This window comes from Trichoderma reesei (genome assembly GCF_000167675.1).
Source record: "Trichoderma reesei QM6a unplaced genomic scaffold TRIREscaffold_1, whole genome shotgun sequence".
Lineage (NCBI taxonomy): Eukaryota > Fungi > Ascomycota > Sordariomycetes > Hypocreales > Hypocreaceae > Trichoderma > Trichoderma reesei.
In genome coordinates, this window is record NW_006711148.1 from 2,262,960 (window position 1) to 2,281,147 (window position 18,188).

Genomic DNA, 18,188 nt, shown 5'->3' on the forward strand with positions numbered 1-18,188 from the left:
GCCATACCCAAGCCGTCCACATCACTGAAATCCAACTTCTTGCCTTGTAAAGCGCAACTCTCACAGCTTGAAGTCGGCATTAGTTTTCTCCCATCCAAACGGTGATTCCTCCAGGTTCGCCACCCTCTCCGCGAGCCTCCCCTTCAGTATTCGGTTCCTTTCCGAGCACAGTTCGTATACCGTCGAGAGGTTGAAGAGCAGCGTATGAGACGACAGACCCGAATCGACCAGCTTCTCCAATATCGTTCGTCCCTGTATCCCTTGTCAGTACAGCACCAGCAGCAACGTGGCGTGAGGTGTTACCTCTTGGATTCGTCCAAGATAGATGAGGCACACTGCCTGGTTCACGCCAATCATCTCATCCGCTATTGAGCTGTCAAACTCCTGCCACTTTTGCAGTGCCTCCTCATAGTTTGAATCTGCCATGTCGCACAAGGCCAGGATAATCTTCTCCACGTTCTCCATGGTCTCCGAGCACTGGCTTGCGCAAGCCTTTGCATTTGCTGTATCGCCAAGGTGCAGCCATAGCAATGCCTTGGACAGCGCCAGCTTGCCATCGCCTCGGTCTCGCAAGCTGCCGAGATGGTGCGCTGCGCCAGAGAGATCGTCCATCTCGATCAGGGCCCCTGCGACCTTGATGCCCAGCTCGTGCAGGCGTGACTTCCACAACTCTCTTGCCGAGTTGTCGTGTGTCAGGGAAGCCTTTCTGATGCGATCCCTGGCTTCCCTGGCGAGGTCGTGGTAGCTCATGACGGCTCGGCGGGCATCACCAAAGCCCAGCGCCTGCAGACGCACGTGCAGCACGCGCAGCTCCCACGGCACAAGATGCTCGCCCGTGTTGTCGTCAATGTACCTGCGGGCGTCGTTGAGGTCCTCCAGCGCCTTGGCTTCCTGGGCCGCGAGCGAGGTAGCATCGATCAGGGTGAGACAGGCGAGCCGGGTGTACAGCAGCCGAAAGATCCTGGTGGCATCTTGCGGATCAACGGGGCTGCCGCTGACCGTTGAGCCGGTGAGTTCTTGTGCTGCTGCGATGGCTGCTGCTCGGAAGTGGCCTTTGGCGAGCAGTTCTTCCAGGGGCGTCTCCGAGGTGGGCTGTTTTGGAGAGTTTCTGAACGCAGGGGGCACGTTTTGCACGTTGAGGGGATGGTAGATCTCGGGCTGAAGGAGGAATGAAAAGTCCTTTGGTCTCGCCTCTCCCAGTTGAGGAGCCGGAGACGGCGTGGCGTGTCGAGCCTGTGATGCAAAGGCTGGTGATGGCTGGAGGCTTGGGCTGAGCTGAGGGGTCGAAGTCGTCGGAGACGTCAATAGTCCACTGCAGGCGATTAGACCGAGTGAGTGAATATGGATTAATGAACTGACTTGTCGGCATCAAGAGGGCCTTTGGTAGAGGACCTCGGTCTTGTTGCTGCGTTTGCGTGTCAGCAAATGTACGGAGCATCTCATCCTGGCTACATGTACTCGGGGGGGCCCCGAGTCTCATATAACGGCTAGGTACTTCGCTATGAGCACATACCCCGAGTAATGGACGCTTTGTTTCTTCTGTGGCCCTGTTCCTGTGTTTGTTCACTCATTATATCCAGAATAGCCTTTGGGATGAGTAAAATGATCAACTTCTCTATAAGAAAGCTCAAGGTGTCGTTCGATGACGGGTTATTGTAGGTGATGACAACCAGTCAGAGGCCTATTGGTGATGGTCATGCAACGCCGGAGAATCCTCGGGCGTTGCTCGAGTCTCGACTACCAAAGCAATTGAGCTGACCTGCAACTTTGGTAGATCATCACTCATCACTAACAAACTACCCAATGCGAACATGATGATCGTTCTCAATCGCTGAATCTCCCAAGAAATCTAAATGGAATCAAGTTTGATATCTCCTTACTATCGGGATCTGGAGATACGGCGCTGATACCCGAGACAAAAGGAATGTTTTCCTTCTCTCACTCAGAGACCCACCAAGCTGTGGCTCTCTCTCTCAAAACTTAATGAACATTCCATGCTTCAACTCTTCACCCGTGACGCATCATGAGAACCAGAAGGTCGAATCGCGCAAAACGGTACACACTCGATCAGTACGACTTTCTTGAGTCTGGAGATGAGGAGCAGCCTCAGAAGCAGAAGAGTCGCAAGACTGCCGACGACAATGACGACAATTTCGAGGCAGCTGCCGAGGAGCGCAGCGCTGGAGAGGACGACGAGGATGAGGAAAACGAGGACGAGGACGAGCCGAGGAATGACAGCGGCAGCGACGCAAATCCACTAGAGAGACCCTCTCGCCAGCGCTCAAAAGGAACCAAACAGGCGAAACCAACCAAGCAGGGCAAGCCCGTCGACGTGGGCATCCTGGAAGTGAACGGATATCTCGACATCGAGCTCGTACCTCCAGAGGGCCAGCACAAGGGCTATGTCGGGCCTTATGACCGCGGTATGCGCAACAAGGCCCTGGCGAGGACCTGGTTTGGCCCCGACCCTGATCGCATCAGCATGGCCATCGAGCTGCTGGAGCGCTGGGCCGGATGGACGCTTCTCCCTCCAAAGGTGCCTCAGGACGAGGACGAGCCCACGGACAAGGGCTTCTGGATTCCTGGCGGGCTCGACCGGGAGGCTCGTCTTGCGGAGAAGTGGCATGTGCAGATGAGCGCCGCTCTGCCGTCCGACAATGTGTGGTTGGAGCTTAGTCTGGAGGAGTCTCAAGCGTTTCGCTTTCCCCAGCTGAGCATGCCCATGTTGACCGGCCCGTCAGTGGCCCAGCTGGAGCTGTCGATGGAGCCCGGACGCTGCTATGCCATGTCGCAGAGCAACATACCGTATGACCAAGACGAGGACGAGGACAAGGTGCAGAGCGGGTGGGTTCTGGATGTGGGCGGCATCGTCTTGAGCATGGACTGGGTGCCTCGGCGAGACAAGAACCCCAAGCAGCTGCTTGCTTTGGCAATCATACCCCATCTCGACCAGGAGATGTACAACTACGAGGAAGAGTCCGTAAAGCCCGGCTTTCAGAAGCAGGGCATTGTTCAGGTCTGGGAGTTTCAGGGTGTTGCGACGGACGATGCGTTTATTCGACCATCGAGCGAGCCTGCAATACTGCGGAAGACGCTGTGCGTGGACTGCGGGCGCATCAGACGAGTTAAATGGAGCCCGTCGCGCAATCACATTGCGTTTCTCTGCGGTGATGGTAGCGTATATATTGCCGATGCTGGGGATCTTGACGGCCAGGAAGAGGGCGTCTACTGTAAGCATAGCTCAACATCTGCCTCTCGCTTTCCTTCCACTTCTGACATACTATAGATCAGCTCCATCGGCCACTTGCGGTTCTCAGTCTGGCTGATGAGTACGCCATCAAAGCGACTGCCATGACTTGGATCAATTGCAATCGAATCGCTGTCGGCTATTCTGACGGCTCCATCGCTCTCTGGTCGATTTACCCTCAGTGCCTCCTGTCTCGGCACCCTGTCCATCACAACGACATCATCGACATGGCATCCGGGTACCCGACCATGCCAACTGTCATTGTTTCCCTCCCGGTCGGCGGCACCGCTCGAATCCTGGACCTCCAGGCCCCGAGCTACGAAGTCACCGAAGCCCAAAGGCCACTGGTGCATACACAGCCGGGCCTCTTGGGCTACAGCGACCATCTTCAGGGGTTCATGTCCATATATCCTTCTGCTAGTGCCTTGAACACGGTTATTGGATTTTTACACCACGCGCATTTCCCCGTATGTAGGAGGATCTTCACTGGGGATAGTTTCCTCACTTGTCTGTCCGTCGGGCGACTTCATCCCTTTTTGCTCGTCGGCACCATGGACGGTTCTATATGGTGTTTCAACGCGCAGACGGAGGTCTTTAGCAATCGGCACGAGATGACAGACAAGATTCGCATTTTCCGGCACGAGCATCGGCCGGGGTATTTGTTCCCTCCTGACTCGCCTGCAGCTGCTCGAGGTGTGTCTCGCGTGACGCACGGCTATGGAGTGGACAGGAATAGGAACTCGAAGCTCGAGGGCAAGCAGGCTGCGAAAAGGGGCAAGAAGCTGCGCGCCAAGGAGCCAGCTGAGGTTCCCGAGGGCGAGCGAGAGGGCGAGGGGGAAGATGATGACGAGGACGCTGGCGACACGGATCCGTCACGAGCTAGGCTGCATGAGGCGCTGACGAGAATCACTGCTATTGAGTGGAACCCTAATGTAGACTATGGATGCTGGGCGGCGGTGGCCATGGGCTCGGGCATAGTGCGAGTAATTGATCTGGGACTGGAAAAGTACCCTGAGAGCACATGAGGGAATAGGGCCAGTATTCAGTTTGAATGTAACAGCCAAGTCTATCTAATGATTAATATCTATACTTTGGCATGTGTATATATACACCAATGCTCTGCCTCTTCTAGTCTAGGATATTGTGTTTACTGGCCTGAGCATAGTGAGTCCTTGTGTTGATGATGGTAGTCAAACGCCTTGGCCATGCCATAGAAGTGAGTTGCGGCGGCAAATACGACAAACATGTGGAAGATCTGGTGGGAGTGGCCCCAGATATCGAATGCGCCAGGATAGCTTCTCTCGGGCCAACGAGCCTAGCCAGTACATCACCAAAGTCAGAAGAATCCTATATGAGGGGGGCACGGGTTGATGGAGAGAGGTAGACGAACCGCATAGAGAACTGCACCGACAATGTACATGAGCCCGTGCAGAACGACCCAACTGAGGCTCATCATGTTCTCGAGGGTTTGGTAGCCGAAGCTAAGAAGCCCGTGGCATACGGGGATAACCCCGGAGAGCCCGAGGCTGACGAACATGAGGGCACGGTAGGGCCTCCAGGCGGGTGTGCGGAACTGCTCAACCCAGGAGACGACGACGCATCCTATGCCCAGGAGGCATATCTGTGCTTACATGTTAGCATAGCACTCATTTACACGGGGCGTGCTTGTTGAATCTCACCAGGTATAGGTACTCTGCCATGAGCACTGGATGGCAGAAGAAGCCGTAATAGAGAGCAGGCACATAGCTCCCCACAATCAAGGCGACGATGCCCGTGTAATCCAGCTTGTTGCCCCATTTTGCAACTTCCGGGCTATGATCCGTCAAGGCGTGATACGTGGCGCTCATGCCGAGGCAGACGACGCCACTCCCCAGGAAGCACGCAAAGACGAGGACATCCGACGACGTAGCCGACTCATAGCGCGGACGAATGACGAGGTACAAGTAGGCTGCGGTAAGAATGGCGACGATTGCACCGGAGAGATGAGACCAGATGTTGACGGACTCGTTGTGCAGGTACAGCAGCGAGCGGGCGGATGCGGCGTATGAGGGGATGATGGGGCGGTAGCCGGTGAGGATGAAGGCGTTGTCGCGGCGCCACGCGGGGAGGTCGTCCCAGGAGAGCAGGGAGGAGAGCTTCTGCTCGAGGGCGTGTTCGGCGTTGATTGCGGCTGACAGGAGGTTGGAGGAGAGGGAAGGGCGGCGGTTGCGGACGGTGGATGAGGATGAGGAGGAGGGTTGTTGATTGGTAGGCATTTGGGGTGGGTTTGAAGTGAATATAGTGTAAGTGTGTTGAAGTATGAGATGAATTAGATCCTATATTACAGAGTAGTTGGCTTGAAATTGAAAAGAAAATAAAAGAAGAGAAATGATTGGTTTTATCTCAGTGTTCCCATCTTGTTGGCGACGTTTGTAAGTTGTTGGGGTTGATGAAGATCCATCAAGACGTCTTGAAGTGGACCTGTTGGTGAGTGGGTGTACCGACGTGTGCAGTAGTGGCTTGACATGTGACTGAGCGATGCCGCTTTTTGCTGCTACAGGATCTTCGGCAATATCATCCAGATCATCGTATGAGCATCTGCCTATGCCTGCATGATACTCTATCGGCGGCTTGGTCTGTTAAAGAGTACCTTATACCTCAAAAAATCATCTCATAGCACACAGCATTGCATCTGTGGCATCCCTTTGATCCAAAGGTCTTGCAAAATGGATGCATCAGCTGGGTGCATTTCGAGGCGTTCAGCTCAGATATAAGTTATTTATTCCCAACGCCATAAATTCACCCCACATTCTAGACTATATTGTCCGAGAAGAGCATGCCCGGCCGTTGAGCCGGTTCCAACAGACGTCGCCCCGAGATCGAGCCCACCAGACATGCCTTGTGGATTTCCGTATTATTCGCCGCGAACAAGCAGTAGCCCCATGTAACGTTTCCAAATAACACATCGCTTCGCTCGTCGTCGTCGTGTCGTCTTCGTCGTCGTTGTCTATTTCTTGCCGCTCTTCTTGATGCCCTGGGCACCCGTGTTCAGAGGGCCCTTGCCACCGGCCTTGGCGGCCATCTCCTTGCGCGCTCTCTCATCTACAAAAGATCAGTCTCTGCTGTCCATCGGTCTTGAGGCTGTCGATAAGGGAGTCACGTACCGGCCTTCTTCTTCTCGAGGTAGGCCAGGTCGTCCTCGTCGAGGTCCTTGTTCTGCTTCTTCGGGGCCTTCAAGGGCTTGGCCTTGCCGCCTAGAGGTCACGAGCGTCAGTCTCTCTTCATCTTCGTGGAGGGGTAAACTTTTGGGCGGGGTGGCAGAAAGCAGAGCGAGGGAATAATCACCTTCTCGGTTAGAACCACCCATGATGAGTTTGTGATAGGAAGAAGAAAATGGTATAGAGATGTAGCGTGGATGCTGCAGGAGAGAAGCGCAGGCAAAGAGAGCGCAGTTGTATGAAGCAAGTCGGTGATGGCTGGCAGATCGGCTGCGCCCCAGTAAAAAAAAAGAAAAAGGCCTCCGGCAAGGCTGAGCCCCGAAAAGGGCTGGCCGACCATCGGGCTGCAGGCTTACGTAACGCAGCGCTAGAGGACGGCAGCACCCCTGTAGCTGCTTCTCCAGAATTCGGTCTGGAGCGATGCGGAACAGAAACCCATTTGCCATCATCATCATCATCATCGTCACGATACGACGCTTCCCGATTCCGCTCCATTTGCGTCGTTTCAGTGACCTGACATCTCCTCTCCAAATCTCTTGTCTGCTGATACTCGTTTCGTTGAACCTCCTTCCTCACATCTCCCACAGAATCCATCGTGCTGGCTGCTGGCACCCTGGAGAGTCAAAACGTTGACCTGGTTGGACTCTTTGCCTGCCACACACCTTGCCTGTTGATCCATTACTGACCCGTCTCTCTGTCGACATTTAAAAGAGCCACAAGAGGCCAGGTGGCAGAAGAATTAGAAGAAAAGCACCAAAATGGCAAGCTCCGACGAGGGTGAAATCAGGGACCAGAGAGCTGGGGATTTGAAGGCAACTTCACTGTCGCACACAGAGAGAAACGGTGTTGACCGTCAAGACAGACAGCGGAATAGACATTCCTCGCCCGACTTCGATACCGCATCCAGATACAGCAACTCGTCGAGACGAAGCCGCTCGCCGCGCGGATACAAGCGCTCGCGCGATGACAGGGATCGCTTCCCAATTGCCAGAGCCCGAGATCAAGACTCTCGACGTGGCCGCGGCGGCCGCAACGACTACAGGCGAGAGGAGCACAAGAGATCGCGTATAGCGTACGACGACCTTGACCGCCCTTCCCCGCGCGGTTCGGACCAGAGCTATGACCACGACTGGCGCAGTCGCAGGGACCGAGAGCGCGATCGAAGTCGCGAACGGCATCGATTCCAACGCGGCCGAGATCGAGATCGATTTTCTGGACGTTCGCCGCCTCGCCATCGTCGAAGCCCTTCCCCTCGCCAGTACCAGCGTGGCGACCGGCGAGATGGCCAGCAATTCGTGAGAGAAGGCTACTCTGACCAACGCGATTCAAGAGAATTGCGGTACGACGACGCCGATTTGAGCGCTCGGGACAACAACTCTGCAGCTAGGAAAGACTCCGTAGGAGACGCAAACGAAGCAGTAAAAGATGATGCTAAAACTCAGAAGGATACTACTCAGAACGGCGATGCCGCTCCTGCCGCTACTACGAGGTGAGTGACGCTCCGCCTCTGTTATCCCCATCCTGCTCTCTAGCCTTCTTCCGTGTAGGGTGAAGCTGACTCAAGTCTAGTGATGTCCCGATGATGGAGGACTACGAAGAGCCCGAAGAATTTGATGAAGAAGCAGAAATCGAACGCCGCCGCAAGAGACGTGAGGAGCTTCTTGCAAAGTCCAGCTCTGCAACGCCTCTCCTCCGTCACGCTGTTGGAGCTTCCACTTCCATGACTCAAGCATTGTCGCCCGCCTCTTTCCAATCGGACACGCCGCAAATGTCCCAGCGATCAGACAGCAAGATGTCTCAGTCGCCGCGCTCCAGTAAGTTCCATATCACACGTCGTGCGTCGGCGTCGACTGACTTGCCAGGTTTCGAATCGCCTCGCTCGCCCATGTCTCAAGATGCGCCATCTCCGGCAGCCCTGGATCTGTTTGATGGCAAAGATTTGGTCAATTCACACGCTGCAGCAGCCAAAGCCAACGATGAAGACGGCCCCTCTGCTGCCGAATATGACCCTACCGTCGACATGATGGAGGATGGACGTAGAGATGAGCTGCGCCATGGACAAGTCGTCATCCACGGCGAGCCTGAACCTGCTGCGGCAGTTGAGCAGAACCCTGCCAAAGTGGTGCCCAGTCCGTCGCCGCAGAAACCATCTGCAGGCGAAGGAGAAGACGATGACGACTTTGATATGTTTGCGGATGAGTTTGACGAGGAAAAGTACGCAAGCAAGGCCAAGGCCAAGGAGACAGCAGCGCCAGACGAGGTAAATGAAGCGACAGAGGCCGTTGACAAGGGAGGCATTCTCGAAGGCGACGACAAAGACGGATATTACAAGATTCGCATTGGCGAGATTCTCAACGGTCGATATCAGGTCCAGGCCACGCTCGGCAGGGGTATGTTCTCCGGAGTCGCGCGTGCCGTTGACATCACCACCAAGCAGGTTGTCGCCATCAAGATGATGCGAAACAATGATGCCCTCCGCAAGGGAGGCTACACGGAGATTGCCATCCTTCAGAAGCTCAACGATGCGGATCCGGAGAATCGAAAGCACATTGTCAAGTTTGAGCGCTCCTTTGACCACCGAGGCCATCTCTGCATGGCGTTTGAAAACCTGAGCATGAATCTGCGCGAGGTTCTGCGCAAATTCGGCAACAATGTCGGCATCAACCTCAAGGCGACAAGGGCATATGCATACCAGGCCTTTGTTGCCCTGGCTCACATGCGCAAGTGCAGCATCATTCACGCTGACTTGAAACCTGACAATATCTTGGTAAGCGCTCATCGTAAGCTTTTGGTTTTCTGCTCTACATTGCTGACTTGCGATCCATTCAAGGTCAACGAGACTCGAAGCGTACTCAAGATTTGCGATCTGGGAACGGCTATTGACCGCTCTGATGCTGCAACCGCACACACGGAAATCACACCATATCTTGTGAGCCGCTTCTACAGAGCCCCCGAGATCATTCTAGGCATGCCCTACGATTACGCTGTCGATATGTGGTCCATCGGCTGCACTCTGTATGAGCTCTACACGGGCAAGATTCTGTTCACGGGAGACAGCAACAATCAGATGCTCAAGGCCATCATGGAGGTTCGCGGCCGGATTACTCCCAAGCTATATAAGCGCGGTCAGCTTTCCTCTGTCCATTTTGACGACCAGGGACAATTCATCAGCGTCGAGCGCGACAAGGTGCTTGGCAAGGTATGTGCAAACAACCGTCGACTCTACTCTCATCACAAGCAAGCTGTGGCTGATGACATCCAAACAGACGACACTGCGAACGCTCAACATCATCAAACCGACGCGAGACTTACGCGCCCGACTCCTTGCTGCCTCGAGCGGAATGGACGACGCGGAGAGCAGGGAGCTTAACCAGTTCATTGACTTGCTGGATCATTGTCTGGCCTTGAACCCTGACAAGAGGATCAAGCCTGCTGACGCTCTCAAACATCCATTCTTCGTCACCCGCTCTGGAGCTGCCCGGCGGTAGGGCCACCGGGTGTGAACATTGATGCGGTGGGGACTATACCAGTGCTCCTCTATGTTCTACACGACGTACAACGTGGTTCGACTTGGTTTTCTTTTCTTTTCACATATATACGTGGCCGCTCTGGTTGCTGGCCGATGCAAATGTGGGTTTCTATACTGTCGAAACTTCAAACTTCTGCTAACGTTCATGCAACCAGATCATCTGCGTGCGATGGTCTAAACTTGGTGATGAGAGACAATACTTTTGCTTCTATGTACAATTACGGAGATGCCAGCTGGTTCTTCATACGTGGATATAAGCCTATGATTCTCCATGCTGAACGACGGCTTCTTGCGGCTTTCTACTATTCTGCGTTTCCATACGATACATCTCGACGATAGTATACAAGAGATTTCACATACTTGGGCGGTAATGGTCAGAGGCAGGCATCGGATACACACTGTTTCTATACGTCTATTTTCTGTACGGTTTTCACTTAGGGGTTGCTCCTATAACTACACAATGTATGACTTTGATGAACCAAGCTGTAATGTGTACTACCTACCCTTACGAGTGGAATGCGTAATAAGGACGTTTGGAGGTTTGTGTGCGCCAAAGGGCGTAAGAAACGGGCAAGTTTCGTTGTGTAACGCTCCTCTATGGCACGTGTGCTCCGTGATAGAAGTGATACGTTGCTATCCTCGCCGGTTTCCGGGAGGACAAGGCCGAGCTTTGTGTCTTTCAATCTTGAGGAGAGAGAGAGTGTGTGTGTGTGTCTTGGATATGTTACTGCAAGAGGGTATGTGTGCTCACGATTTGAGAATGGATATCTGGTGGGATTCTGTGTTGCGCGAGAAGTGCAATGTGTGATGCGCGATGCGGTTGGGTACGTTTTGTGGCGAGTGTGTCGTGTCGTGTCGTGTCGTGTCGTGTTATTCTGGTTGAGAAGAGAATTGGGAGCTGGGGGAGCTGAAGGGGGTGTATTGGGATTGTGTGATTCTTCCTCTGTTCGGTTTCACGAAAGGGAAGCGGTATGTCTGTTGTGGCGTGGTGAGAGAGGTTGATTGGTCGACTGGAGTGGGATGACAATGTCTTGGAACGGGATGTAAGGCTTGAGAGGCTTGGTGAGTTCTTGCTTGTGATGCGGATGGGCAGTTTGTGTATGTGTGATGTGAGGATGGGATGGAATGCGATGAAAGGGGGGGGACGAGTCGAAAGGTGGCGGGTTGTGGGATGTGAGTATGGGTTGAGTGTTACGTTGGGTGAGGTAAGGTGAGGTGACAGTATGCTGTGAGATGTGAGGGATGTTGTAAGACGTTGGTGTGTTGTGAGATGGAGCCAATGCTGTGAGATGCATGTTGTGGAACGGGGGAGGGCGATGTTGTGTAAGTGTAAGAGCTTTTTGTGCCCGGGGCTAAGGCTGTGCCCTGGGAGAAGGATTCTGGGTGTTTCGATTTTCTGGTGCTTGGTGCTTGGGTTCTTGATGAGGATTGGGGGAGTAGGTGTAGGAATATGGATGGAAGGCTGTGTGTTGCTGGGGGAGGCGGGTGGCTATGCGAGGTGATGTGTGCTTTACGTTTTGTTTTGTGTTATATGATGTGCGAGATTATTGTTTCCTAGTGAATCACACTCGTTTGAGGGTGGTTTTTACTTTGTTACTGGTATGGCTGTGAGCAGTTGAGAATTTGCTGTAATGGATTGTTTGAGGGAGTGCGGTGATTGATGTCACGAGTGAGTGGTGGTGACGGGCCTCAATGTCTGAGCTGGCTGATTCCTTTATCCTGCTGAGGCTTTAATTTTTTCCATACGCTACTTCTAACCCAAATTTTACATCGATGAGTGGTTTCATATACGATCTCTGGTATTATCGTGATGTTTGTTCATCATGACGGTGGAGACTCATGCTGGATTCACCTGTAACTGACCTTGTAATCGGCTAAAGATGCCCCCCCTTTTGTGGCAAAGATGTGATGGATCAAGTAGTGAGCGCGAGCGGCATCAATGCCAAAGATCCTCTGGGCTCGGGAGGTGAAAGTAGTGGAGTCTGAAAAGCGGCAGAGGTTGGTGTTGTAAAGCGCTGCATACCATTCAGGGGCTCTGCTTCCTTGGCCCTGCATCTGCCTGCGTGGCATGGGAGGACGCTTGGTAAGGGAGAGGCTTGATGGCTTCAAGTAGATTGCCCCCTTATATCGGGCTGCCACTCAGCACGGCTGTCGGTAAGCGTATAGAGGTGGTGCTGGCTGGCTGGCTCGTCGTCTGCTTGGTATGGATAATTTGGGCTTACGGCGAGGATGCTGTGTCCCCCAATTTCGTGGCAAGAGTGGCTCAAGGCGAGGGTATTCAGTGGAAGGGGGTTTCGAAGGCAGTCGGGATAGGGTCTAGACTTCAGGAGTGCATATCACTATTGACGAATCATGGGGGAGTTTGAAGTGGCTGGAAGGGCCAAGACGCCATCGTGGCGGCACGTTGGGCACGTTGAGCACAGGAGAGTGATTGGACAAGTCAGAATCTCACGAGTCCTAGAGCATATACCTGGAACTCGGAAGGATGCCGTGCAGGAGCCTGCCAGTAATTATTTGATGTCTGCCCTATTACCGTCGTTCACGCATTTGTCTCTTGAACTGCTATTGGTCCCGGCTTTGTCTGGCTCAGGGGCTGGGCGTGTGGCGCTGGACGGGCCGAAGCGCCGGGTGTTGAACGACGGCTGAAGCAACTTCAAGTTGGATGAAGTTGGATGTAAATGAAGCTGCGTCGATTGTCACAGATAGACTGTTATCCCTGAAGGCTCACAAGATGGCTAGTAACGCCAGTGCTGACTATTGAACAGGAAACTCAAACATCGGCGTCAAGTCTACGATTTTCGAGGCAAGAAGACAGCGAGCGGGATATCACGAGCACAGAGATTATCAGCGGTTCAGTCGATGTTTTCTCATTCAGGCCATGCTATTCTCATATCTCATCCTCCATAATCCCCTGCATGGCTTTGCTGTCCTGAGTCCCTTGCTCATACCTGATTGTTTCCCATTGTATCATTTCCTCCCCATCCATCACTCATCATCCATCCATATCAGCAAGGAACCCCCGGGTGCCGCTTGCGCGAGGCCACATCTAAGCCCACTCCCAAGAAGCAGTGACACGGCCAAGGCCCAGGTCACCAATCACGCCATTGAACGCCGTAGGCGAGAGATCGAGGTCGTTCTCGGCGCATCCGGCGCAGCGGTCGACGACGGTGACCACCTCGGAGCGGCCCTGGTAGTTGATGCGGATCTTGCGGCCGCAGGGGTGCTCGCGGTCGTAGAGAGAGGCCGAGACGGCGGCGACGAGCTCGCCGTCGTTGTTGGTCTGACCGCAGGCGCCGAGGCCGGTGTTGTACCAGGTGATGGAGCCGGTGCGGTTGATGGTGGCGCGAGTGTTGGGCTCGGTGGGAGCGGCGGAGGTGGTGAGGGCCATGGCGATGGCGGAGAGGGCAGTGAGAGTGAAGGAGACCATTTTGTATGATTTGGGAGTGGAAGTGACTGAAGCGTTCAGAGGTTGGTGTGGAAAGGTGAGTGTTTGTGTGAGTGGTGATGGTTGTTGTTCTGGTGTTTGCTGTCGAACTTGGTGGGGAAAAGAGAGAGTGTATCGTGGGATTTCCCGGGATCTATATAGACAAAGACGCAGTCGGCTTTTGCTTTGTGTTTGCTTGATGGGCTGCTTTGTTGGCGGTGTATCGCGTCTTGATCCCATGTTTGGGCGGTGTATCTTGACCGAGGTGTTGGTGGTCGTGATGCGAGATGAAGAGAGTTTGATACCCGGTCTGTGGTGTTTGTGAGCTTATTCTGCAATTCAGGAGCCCTGGTAAATTCGGGTGAGACACCGTTTCACTGAGATTAAGTTGGAGTTTCCGGGGAAATGCGGTGGAAGCAAGGAGCAAATTCGCAGGTTGTGAGTGATGTGGTGGCTCTTGGGCTGAAGAGCTGGGCCTTGATGTTGGATTTCGTAATGCATGTGTGACTGTGATGTTGTCACTCTTGGAATATGACTCGATGCTTTACGGGGTTGAAGGGGTATCATGGCAGTCTGTTCTTGATGAGTGTCGGGCCGATGTTGGTGATGTTTGTGGTGAGGGCAGCATCAGGTGGACTCGATGAAAGTTTGCAGATTTGGCAATTGACATGCCAAGAGACAGTGATTGGGTAAGGTTCACCTTTGAAGAAGATGACCCCAGGATCATGTGAGGGACCTGCTCTTTAAGCATCCGAAAAGATATTCGAATAGCAGGTTGAGTATACTTCCACGCGACCTACCTATGAAGGTTGGCATCAACTACAGTCACAGTAAGCAGCTATATCGGGTAGCTATATCACGACCGAATCACCCAAATAGGCGTTTTGAGCAAATTCACATATATCTGCTTGGCAGATTTACTATAGCATGACTGCTCTGGAGCGATTCGATAAGGGGTAGCGGTGGCATGTGAAGCAGGGAGACCAGCTTGCAAAGTCAATAGGCTGCAGACTCGGTACATACAGAGAGCTCCCATCACCATGCTTCAGTTCAAAGTCGTTATTCGCCAACTGTACGAAGTATGCTTGCTGATCAATAATTGCAAGACTTGAATTCAGGGAACTCATAGCGTTATAGCACTGAATTGGACTGTTTTGGACAAGATGGCGACAATGTGGGCGACTCAATGTACAATGATGCATCTACACTGTCCACTATCAGCATACAACAACATGCCAAGTCCTCCTCTTCACACTTGAAGCCCTTGAAGGGAGTCTTTCTTTAAGTTGAGCTGTTGCAAAATATAGTGCTTGCAGGTAGAGTCATAGATAACAACCCCCCCGCTTGGGTTCGGCTTTTGATGCCGATCTAGGGTCTGGCCTCCACTTGGCCGACTCGCGCCCTTCCTGTCGTTCGGGGGTGATGCCGGTTCCTGTCGGTTCATCTTCTATTTCTTGTCTCGATAACGTCGCTTTAATAATAACGATTTGCATCCTTCTTTTCATTCGTATCACGACGATGGAGACAAAGATGCTCTGATGACTCTTCATGCTTCATCCACATTCTATATAAGAAGAGATCGGTGATGTGACAAGGCTTGTCCTGCAGCAAGCGCATCACTTCAGATCTAGAATCTCGGCAGTACTCCCAACAGCTTCGCCATCGGCTTCACATTCCAGATCGTGGCTCGAAACAATACCAACATCATGGGCAGCACCAAGGAACCCGACTTCATCATCTCCTCCATCACAGACGCTTCAGCCGTGGAAAAGCACCTCCCTTCGCTGCGAGTGCTGCTCCAGCACTGCGTCAACGATGAGCCCGAGATCTCATCCATCGGCTTCCTGGCGCCTCTCACCGATCACGCGGCCACCAGCTACTGGCTAGACCTACTGTCCTCCTCCGTCATTGGGCCCGGAGCAACAACCTCCTTGCTCATAGCAACGGCTCCAGGAAGCGACCAGGTCGTCGCTACGGTGCAGCTCGCACGAATGGCCAAGGAGACTCACGCTTACAAGGGCGAAGTCAGGAAGCTGATGGTGCATCCGGACTACCGGCGGCACGGGCTGGGACGAAGAATGATGGACGAGGTGGAACGGGTCGCGAGGGAGCAGTTTGGGTTGGAGATGCTGGTGCTGGATACGTCCAAGGAGACGCCGGCGAGGTGGTTTTACCTGCGGACGGGGTGGAACGAGTGGGGGATCTGCCCGGACTATGCAAAGTCGTCGAGCGGAGTGAAGCATGATTGCTCATTCTTTTGCAAGAGTTTGGTATGACACGAGGTACTTCGAACTAGATGATCAGATAGACCAAGACACCACGAGACCTCGATGCTTGACGACAACAACTGTCCTCTGCAGTCGTCAGCGCGTGGAATTATCATCATGATGCCCTGACACAGGCCATGTCTCAGCTGCAACTCGAACACAGCAACAAGACACGGCCCCACCCCGAATCTTCGGCCTCCGAGAGCTCCCCGGATCCGGGTCCGGGTCCAGGTCCAGGTCCTCACGGCTCCCGGTGGCTTCGACCTCCCGAAATTTCAGCCTTCGTAAGCTGACGGTGATGGGGATATAGGGGACTTTCCATAGTCGTCGAATCTCCACATGATGAGGGCCGCTAGCCCAGCCGTGCTCACTTTCAGCCTCATCAAGATCCCGTCTGTGAGACGGCGTGAGTCGTGGGGAAGATGGAAGTCATCACATGGCCTTTGCCTCGTCATCATCCGCCCATCACTCATCATTACTCGCAGCCGTTGGTCTAGTGGCAACGGCGATGGCATCGTCCCGATCTCTCACTCGGGATTTCGCGGATTCATTGCTTGTGCTTTCCAATAGGAGTGAGTTACACACGCGGATGGCTCAAAGCATGGCTTCCCGCTTCATCCTCCACGGTGACATCGGAGAGTTTTCGACACAGGGCTTACGGTGACACACGAAAAACCCGCTCGACGAACGGCAGCACTCCCACTTAGAGGCAGCATCATCGCTGTCTCTTACTCGATTTGCGTGCTTTCGGAGTCGCCACGCAGTCCGAAGAGGCAACTCTTGATGACTACGACACTCAGTTCCCGCAGCTCCCGCGTCTTTTGTGGATTTACAAAAAGAGAAAGGCCTCGTCTCGAATAGGCATGAGAGCGGCAGAGCTGTTTTCACATCGGCACGCCCAGAATGTCACTGTGGGATTACGCGATGCTTTGATGAGAGACACGGCTCAGTGGTGAGCTACGGACCTGGTCGTTCTGTGGTGGCCTTACTGTGCTGAACAGTAAGGGACTGTGCACTGACATGCTCCGATGGCTCCGGAGTGCGTGGGATAACGCGGGATGAGGGAACGGGAAGCTGCTCTCATGAGGATGAGTTGGTTTCGCGAGGTGTAATGCACGGGAAGTTGCCTGTCGGCGTGTCATTGAGCGGATGACCGGTGATAAGAAATGATGCTTCACTGATTTTCCTGGTAAGATGACTTCTATGGAACCCAGGCGTCTAACAATGGTCTTACTAGAGGCCTCACCGCGGTGAGCAGCCGGCGATAAGTGGACGAGTCTCCGATGGAAGCATTCCGATATGGAGGTGACAATGGCATCTCGCCATCCAGATCGCCATGAACTCTGTTGGTCCGTCTCTTCTTCCTCATTCTTGCTCAACACTACCGGTGTTTAGCCTCGTGGAGCCTCGAGCAGTCCCTGTCCAGGTGAGAAGCAAGTTGGTTGGATGTCGCAAGAATAGCCGCATTCCACGCTCTGGGCACTTCTGAACTCTATTCTCTCTACTTGACTCTTCCATACAACCACTGATTCTTATACGGCTTTCAGACTATTCTTTCCGCTAGTATTTCTCTCTTGTCTCATAGATTCTCCGTCCATTTCTCCTACTGATCTAGGTGAATCCCCGTTCAACTACAACCCAAGTGGCAGATATATCGAATATAGCTTCACCACCGCCACCGGCCTTGTCGTCGGTCCACATACCGAAAGCTTGCCTCCTTGGCTGTCTCAGGAGAAGGTTCCTCTATAGATGACAAATGAGGAGTCTTGCTTCTGTTCCCAGATATTCTTCGTCGACCGGGCTGAGTCGGCGGCCGCGACGCCATCCCGAGGCAGCGAGAACCTGACTTTGGGCGACAGCCGGGCCCTTCACTTGGGCGTCCATCTCTTTTGGGCTTTGTTGATTTGACTTTCAGCCTCGTTGCGCTGCCTTACAAAGCACATTGCCACCACAAAGATCATAAGTTGGATCTCGCTCCCGATCAAGCACACGGATCTCGCAATGAATGGCTTGAGGTTCTATCTAATGTCCAGTCTGGTGGATGCAGGGAGGATACAGTACGAGATGTCTTATACACAGAAAACAGCCACCGGAGACCTCAAACTGTGCTGCCGTGGCCACCAACAGCACCTTTCAACATACACGCCCCCCTGGGTTCCATTCCAGTGCACTGGGATCGGGACGGGCTGGAAGCTCACTTTCTCTAGAGCTTTGCAGCACGGCGTGACGCCTTTGGCGTTCCGCCTCTACGTAGTAGTTCCTGAGTGTTTTGGCCTTCGCATTCGGGTAGAACACAGAGTGGACATGATGCACTGTGGCGGGTGAATGGCCTATCTGACCCCAGGGAGTATGTACAAGACACCGTCTGGGTACCATCTATCCGCAGCCCAATGCTCTGTCGTGGCACGATGCCCAAGTCCTGAAGAGGGAGCGAGTACAATGGCCCGACTACGGGGGAGATGCAGGCTCCATGGCTGGCCCAGTAATGTTTCTTTGCCGATGATATCGGCAACATTTCTGTCGT

General features: G+C 53.6%; 7 protein-coding genes across 7 annotated transcripts; 3 read left to right on the top strand and 4 right to left on the bottom strand.

Moving 5' to 3' along the window:
* Positions 1 to 60: 60 nt before the first annotated feature.
* Positions 61 to 1,571, bottom strand: TRIREDRAFT_74172 (uncharacterized protein; the record flags this gene model as incomplete). Its single annotated transcript, XM_006961716.1, has 4 exons — positions 61 to 252; positions 304 to 1,312; positions 1,360 to 1,405; positions 1,514 to 1,571. 4 exons carry the CDS (start codon positions 1,569 to 1,571, stop codon positions 61 to 63), a joined length of 1,305 nt encoding a protein of 434 aa, XP_006961778.1.
* A 452-nt stretch (positions 1,572 to 2,023) lies between these two features.
* On the top strand, positions 2,024 to 4,272 carry TRIREDRAFT_102989 (uncharacterized protein; the record flags this gene model as incomplete). Its single annotated transcript, XM_006961267.1, has 2 exons — positions 2,024 to 3,230; positions 3,287 to 4,272. The coding sequence occupies 2 exons, from the start codon at positions 2,024 to 2,026 to the stop codon at positions 4,270 to 4,272; spliced, it is 2,193 nt and encodes a 730-aa protein (XP_006961329.1).
* Positions 4,273 to 4,394: 122 nt separating this feature from the next.
* On the bottom strand, positions 4,395 to 5,572 carry TRIREDRAFT_119819 (pPR-type GPCR protein; the record flags this gene model as incomplete). The annotated part of the gene is made up of 4 exons (XM_006961717.1): positions 5,461 to 5,572; positions 4,927 to 5,385; positions 4,638 to 4,868; positions 4,395 to 4,562 (listed from the first exon to the last, which is right to left on the bottom strand). Exons 1-4 carry the CDS (start codon positions 5,500 to 5,502, stop codon positions 4,395 to 4,397), a joined length of 900 nt encoding a protein of 299 aa, XP_006961779.1. The 5' UTR covers positions 5,503 to 5,572.
* Positions 5,573 to 6,207: 635 nt separating this feature from the next.
* Positions 6,208 to 6,632, bottom strand: TRIREDRAFT_74177 (uncharacterized protein). The gene is made up of 3 exons (XM_006961718.1): positions 6,572 to 6,632; positions 6,391 to 6,480; positions 6,208 to 6,328 (listed from the first exon to the last, which is right to left on the bottom strand). Exons 1-3 carry the CDS (start codon positions 6,591 to 6,593, stop codon positions 6,234 to 6,236), a joined length of 207 nt encoding a protein of 68 aa, XP_006961780.1. The 5' UTR covers positions 6,594 to 6,632; the 3' UTR covers positions 6,208 to 6,233.
* Positions 6,633 to 7,202: 570 nt separating this feature from the next.
* Positions 7,203 to 10,455, top strand: TRIREDRAFT_21306 (protein kinase; the record flags this gene model as incomplete). Its single annotated transcript, XM_006960933.1, has 6 exons — positions 7,203 to 7,933; positions 8,014 to 8,258; positions 8,340 to 9,211; positions 9,275 to 9,643; positions 9,711 to 10,074; positions 10,129 to 10,455. The coding sequence occupies 5 exons, from the start codon at positions 7,203 to 7,205 to the stop codon at positions 9,930 to 9,932; spliced, it is 2,439 nt and encodes an 812-aa protein (XP_006960995.1). The 3' UTR covers positions 9,933 to 10,074; positions 10,129 to 10,455.
* A 2,564-nt stretch (positions 10,456 to 13,019) lies between these two features.
* TRIREDRAFT_71390 (Non-Catalytic module family expansin) lies at positions 13,020 to 13,400 on the bottom strand (the record flags this gene model as incomplete). The annotated part of the gene is made up of 1 exon (XM_006961719.1): positions 13,020 to 13,400. One exon carries the CDS (start codon positions 13,398 to 13,400, stop codon positions 13,020 to 13,022), a length of 381 nt encoding a protein of 126 aa, XP_006961781.1.
* Positions 13,401 to 15,103: 1,703 nt separating this feature from the next.
* On the top strand, positions 15,104 to 15,673 carry TRIREDRAFT_2015 (uncharacterized protein; the record flags this gene model as incomplete). The annotated part of the gene is made up of 1 exon (XM_006960880.1): positions 15,104 to 15,673. The coding sequence occupies one exon, from the start codon at positions 15,104 to 15,106 to the stop codon at positions 15,671 to 15,673; it is 570 nt and encodes a 189-aa protein (XP_006960942.1).
* Between the last annotated feature and the right edge of the window lie 2,515 nt (positions 15,674 to 18,188).